Raw genomic sequence first — 5,932 nt, 5'->3', positions numbered from 1 at the left:
TAAAACATACTTGAGTTAAGAGTAGAAAGAAAATGAGTGAAATGGAAGGGAAAGTGTAGAAAAATATTAAACAATAAGAAGTGACTGTCTTTCTAAAGAAAAGGCACCACTATAAAGTTAGCCCGACAAATTTAAAACTTCTTAAAAATTAAACCTCATGTTCTCATTCCATTCATCCGTCTTCCAAAGGGACGGTAAGACAGACGTAAAGGGCAGCACTGAAGTGAAGAAAGCAAAGCAGAAGCATAGCCAAAGAAGAAAGCAAAAACAAGCAGTCTGGAAATGAGCTTTTATTTTCATGTTGGATGCAGTTTGACAAAGAAAATCCCCCCAAAGGAAAGATCAGAGACATCACCATCAGGGTTGCTCCTTGTCTGACATTACATTCATTCTATTTTCTCACATAATTCCCACCCGTCTCTCTTAACCAAAAACATAAAACGATAATTGAACCACATGAAAAGCAACTTAGACTCTGAAAGAAACCAAAAGCTACAGCTGAATAATTCTTCAAGCACCCTCATGTAGGAGTTGCTGATCAAAGTGCCAAACCCCTGTAAAGCAAAAACAGAAACAAAAAAATTATAACAGATGGTAAAATGAGAAACCGACGGTAAAGATTGCTAAATATTGAAATTTGATTCATACCATGCCCTTTCCCAACTCGTCTCAACTGTGACACGTAGTCTGAAATTTTCTTAATAGCTTCAACCTATCAAAAGGAATATGAAGATAAGGTAAAACAGGGAAAGTACATAAGAGAATTTAGACAACTCGTGGAAGATAACAAACAATAAGAAATTAACTAAATTAAATCATCACAATATGGTTTAGGTGTTTCAAATATTTGCTTCCTTGTAGAAGAACTGCAATGGGTATTAAGCAAAATAAGTAATCACCTGCTCAGCTAAAAATTCACTCTCGATAAAATCAGCCAACTGAGGATCATTGTTTCGATCAGCCACCTGTTTCAAGAACGGAGCATTTATGACTTACAAACTCAAAAACCCGAGTTTATTTGACTAAAATGTTTGGCACATGCTGCCAAGTACCGTAATTTCTCGGAGAACTAATGAATTCAAATAATAAAGCAACAAAATAGAAGATAAGCATATCTTACACACTGCAAGTTGAGAAGTTTCTCATTTGTTAACTTCTCAAAGGACAACGCTAGTTCCATTGCTGAAACAGGAAATTGATAATGGGATATTAGACACTGGTAGGTGAACTAAACATCAAGGCGTAGCTAACAATTGGGCATAAATAGAAATGGCTACTCACCATGCAAGGCATCACCCTTCTCAACATGATCAAATTCAGAAGGTGGATCAACAAGACAGTGCAATTTCACCCTTCCTCCTCTTTTATTCTAATGTTAATCACAAGAAACAAACATGGTTATACTTTAGTTGGTGCAATTTTAGGTTTCGAATATGTATATTTTCTAAAAGACAAAATGAAAAGAAGCAAAAATAAAAACATGGTGTTTGGCAAACACCTGGTACTCCATCAACTTCTCAGCATGTTCCCTTTCTTCTTCACTTGACTCCTTGAAAAATCTAGATTGCAAGAAGATCACCACATTTTAAGTAATCCAGACAATGGATCCAAGTATAATGTCAAGAGAAATTTCTATGGGAACACGTCCTTACTTGGCAAGGCCCTTGAGAGCAACGTTGTCTCGGTCGAAGTAGGCATACATGGAGTGATACGCATAGGACACGTTGTATTCCACGCTGTAGTAACACACACACACAAACCAAAGTAAGAAGATAACATATAATCACCAAACCCTACAATTTAGTGCACTATAGCGTAATGCAATTCCAAGATTGCCTTCTAGGACGTCATTTGCTGGTGGCACATAGATGTTTGTCAATTCTATGGAGTTTAATTGCTAGAGGTGGGTCAAAAAACCTGCCTTATATAAGGTCATCACCATAAAAAGAGAAACAGTAGTACAGACATTAAAGATTGAAATCTTTCAGATCCTGAAATATATAAGACATGAGAAATCCATCTTAAAAAATAAAATGGTTCCAAACCTATATTATTTATGGAAATAGAAAGAAAACAACAGAAGACCATAAGCCACAAAAACATGTGGACGAGATTGAGTTCACATTAATCTAACTTTTAGAGGACCACTCAAGGAACCAAGCAACTTGAGTCCAAACACCATATCAGCACAGGAGACCCAGCAATTTGAGGTGAAAACTATATTGGTTCATGAAGAAGAACCTGAACCTCTCTTGAGATAAAAACATGTGCTCACTATTCATATTTAAAGCTTGTCGAGTAGAACTCGAAATCAAACTCATAAAGTATCCTGAGATTCAGCTTGGCTTATTTGTGGTCCAGACATGAACTGTAGCCAACCATGATATTGAAAGGCCAAACTATTAATCAGATGAGACCCCACATATGGAAAACAACCTCCAGTGGCAAAACCGACTCTGAATAATATCCTGAAATGCTATACACAAAAAATAAAAAATAAAATCATCTAAATTTATAAGATAAATTATATTTTAGGTCGTATTAGATATGAAAGGAAAAGTCCACAATAACTAGATATGAAAGGAAAAGTCCACAATAACCTCGTGTAATTCATAAGTCCTAACCAAAAAGCTAAAGAATCATGATTTTGGTGTGGACCCAATCAGTCAACGGGCTAGCGAGACAAAACCCTAATTTTGCCCCCCGTACGTGGACAGATCCAATTGGCCGGTCGGGTTGGCACCAAAATTATTGTTCAAGATGAAAATAAATTGTTATAGGTTACATGAATTTAAAATCGATATTACATGCTATCGAATCAAAACAAAATAATTAAAACAATAACCCACAAAACCTGTCACCAGTTACCACCGCCCCCCCCCCTTGTTATAGGTTACATGAATTTAAAATCGATATTACATGCTATCGAATCAAAACAAAATAATTACAACAATAACCCACAAAACCTGTCACCAGTTACCACCCCCCCGGGAGAGGTTGAACCCTGTCGGTTTTGCAATATAACCTGTCACCAGTTACCACCATACGAGCCTTGAGGGTTGATTATGCTACTTATCACCTCAACACAAACAATCTATATTTTTTTCCCAGAAAAACCAAAGAGCTGGATAAAAATTAACAAGTACGGGGCAAGAAAAATAATGAAAGAAAAGAGAACTCACTTGATTTGCTCGTTGATGGAAGCTTCACACTCCGCAACGTATTTTTGTCGAGCAAGTGATAGGTTGGGAGCCATGGGGACCATAAGCTCCTCCTTCTTAACCTCCTCAAACGGCTGGAACACCACTCCAGTCATCGGTAAACTACCGTCCACGACGGCGGCCACAGCCAGCCCCCTGCCTCGCTGTTTCGGCCCAGAACCCACCGCAGAGAACAAAGAAGAAGACGAGTTCAACAAACCCAGATTTACCCCTTGAATCTTAGGGGCAGAAACAGTCGAACCCATGATTCCAAACATTGTTTAGGAGACGAAAAAGGAAAGAAAAACTCTAGAAATCGTAAAAGCGAAGAAGAAATTGGCGATTGGAAGGGCGAATTGTAGGGTGATTGGCCATGGAAATGAATGGGAGTATAAATAGAAGGGAAGAAGGGGCTAGAGAAGAAGCGGTGGCACACGCCTCATTGTGAGCCGTCCGTTAGGAAGACACGTGGATGGCTGTGATTGAGGGCGTGTGGCTGGCTCGTGGCTTTATCCAAGATCTGAATGCCTGTCACTGTCGAGGTATCCTAAAAGGCAAGTTCTTTTCACACTGGCGTCAGGACAAAAGGAGAAACACGGTCTGACCTGGCCGAGTTGACTCGGTTAAAATTCAGTCGATCCAGATATCACTGGGTCAGGAAACAAAATATAGAGGATAAATAAAGTTGTTTAGCTGTGAGAAACAATTTAGGTTTTTTTTTTTTTTAAATAAAAAAATTTAAATTATCCTCAAATCTCATTTTCAACACAAATTACTTAAAATAAAAGTGTGTGTCTCTCTCTCTCAATATATGTTATAATTTTTTAGATTTAAATCAATCAATTTTATTTATTTCTAATATTCATATGCATTTTTCAAATTTATATAAAAAATAAAATCTAATAAACTAAAAATAAATACTTCACAAAAAGTAAAAAGGGAAAAATGGTTAGGCATGTGTATGCTGTATAGTATCGGCAAGCGGACCGACCGGGGGGAGTAGTGAGTGAGGGGAGAATGACCAAAATATCCCTGAGTGGCAGGGAGGGACAAACTTATATAGCAAATCAAGGAGGCGTCGATGCTTATATTGTATTATTATAAAATCCAGCTAGCAAAGCTGCCTGCCTGCCTTATCTTGTCAGGACTCATAGGCAATCACAAAAGGGCTGACTAATTGATGGATTTGAAATTTGGTGGGGGCGCGGGCAAACGCTGGGTGAAGCGGGTGAAAAGTGAAAACAACCCCATTTTTTTACTTTTTCCATTTTTTGACGATCAAAAATACCTCTTTTTTCTTCTACCCCTATAAAATAATAACGTTAAGAGCCATTGGTGATCACATATTAATGTTGTGGTATCTTACTATTGAAAGAGAAAATAAGCAAAGAAGATAATAGTACATGGTTGTCTATTACCTTCTTCAACGAGGAAGTGGCACATCATTGGTGATTCTCACCATTATTTTTCAAGGGTAAGTCTAGATTTGTTAAACTTGCAAAATCAAAAAAGAAAAAAGTAAAATGGTGTTACGTGTATTTTTTGTACTACTTCTTACGGGTTAGGTATGACCCAGCAGGTCGGCCCAATTACGTAAAGTCCAGTGGGCCCAACCGAGCTCGTCAAGACAAGTTCATGGATCGTTGAAATCTGAGCTCAGATCGCGGAACCAAGCGAGCTCCTAGCAAGATTTCCACTAAGCTCTCAGCGATATGCTCAACGAGCTCCTAGTAACGCTTCAAGCTCGCTGGCCTAACCGGTCAACTCGCCGATTAAATCATTCAGCTCGCATAGCAACATTGTTGCTGAATAACCAGAGACAGAGACTATGGGTGTTCAAATAAACCAATGGACCACGAAAATCACCCGCACCAAATCGGACTACACCGAACTGCATGATTTTTTTAAAGAGGTGGTTCGGTGCGGTTTGGAGGTTGGCGATTCAGTTTGAAACCGAACCGCCCGATTATATTTTAATTATATTTAAAATATATATAATATAAAAAATAAAATAAAAAACGCGACCGCGAGAGGGGGTGTTTAACCCACTAACCCTAAATCCCCAAATCATTTCTTTCTCCCCCTCTTTGTTTGTTGGCGTCTGGATGCACCCCCCGCTGCACCAGGTCTCTCACCGATAGACCCCTGCCCCCGCTAGCCGCCGCTGCCAAGCACCTGGCCCTGACCCACCCGCCGCACCCAGGCACCGACCGAAGCGAGAGTGACGAAGCTTGCGACGACCAGACCCCTGCCGCTCGCCACACCAGACCGGCTCACAACGCCATTTCGATTAAGGTACTACAATATCTTGACTAAAATAAGATGGGTTCGAAGCTTTTATTATTTGGAGTAAATCTTAGTTGATGAGTGTGTGTGGAAGTTTGGTGATGGTGAACTAGATTGAGATTTGTTGCATTTCCAGCAAATCGTGGAAATCAAACAACATCGTACCGTAATCTGCGATACGGTTCGGTACGATTTCTCCTCACCAAGTCAGACCAGATGGTTTGCTTATAGGTGCAAACCGCATGTGCAGTTCGGCTAATTTTCTTGGCCCAAAACCAGCTAGACTGAACCGTGTACACCCCTAACAGGGATCCACCTACTTTATCTGATGCAAACCAGATTCCTGGTAATACGAAACCTCACTCCCAATTTTATGGAGATGATAAGGACATCTTGTCCCCCATGATATCATCTCTATACTTTTGTATTTTATGCAATTGTAAACA

General features: G+C 39.4%; 1 protein-coding gene across 1 annotated transcript; it reads right to left on the bottom strand.

The window, feature by feature from the left end:
- Positions 1–258: 258 nt before the first annotated feature.
- Positions 259–3,580, bottom strand: LOC127789275 (ferritin-4, chloroplastic). The gene is made up of 8 exons (XM_052318144.1): positions 3,183–3,580; positions 1,653–1,736; positions 1,499–1,559; positions 1,282–1,369; positions 1,121–1,182; positions 900–965; positions 649–712; positions 259–554 (listed from the first exon to the last, which is right to left on the bottom strand). The coding sequence occupies exons 1-8, from the start codon at positions 3,476–3,478 to the stop codon at positions 511–513; spliced, it is 765 nt and encodes a 254-aa protein (XP_052174104.1). The 5' UTR covers positions 3,479–3,580; the 3' UTR covers positions 259–510.
- Positions 3,581–5,932: the final 2,352 nt, after the last annotated feature.

Source organism: Diospyros lotus, chromosome 13, assembly GCF_014633365.1.
Source record: "Diospyros lotus cultivar Yz01 chromosome 13, ASM1463336v1, whole genome shotgun sequence".
Classification (NCBI taxonomy): Eukaryota; Viridiplantae; Streptophyta; class Magnoliopsida; order Ericales; family Ebenaceae; genus Diospyros; species Diospyros lotus.
This window is presented reverse-complemented; position numbering and strand designations above follow the sequence as displayed.

Bases quoted from the DNA above. Each gene is read 5' to 3' on its own strand.
- LOC127789275 (XM_052318144.1), bottom strand. From the start codon at position 3,478: ATGTTTGGAATCATGGGTTCGACTGTTTCTGCCCCTAAGATTCAAGGG. The intron at 1,737-3,182 runs GTGAGTTCTCTT...GTGTTACTACAG, and splicing joins TCCATCAACGAGCAAATCAA to CGTGGAATACAACGTGTCCT. The intron at 1,370-1,498 runs GTGTTTGCCAAA...GATTAACATTAG, and splicing joins AGAAGTTGATGGAGTACCAG to AATAAAAGAGGAGGAAGGGT.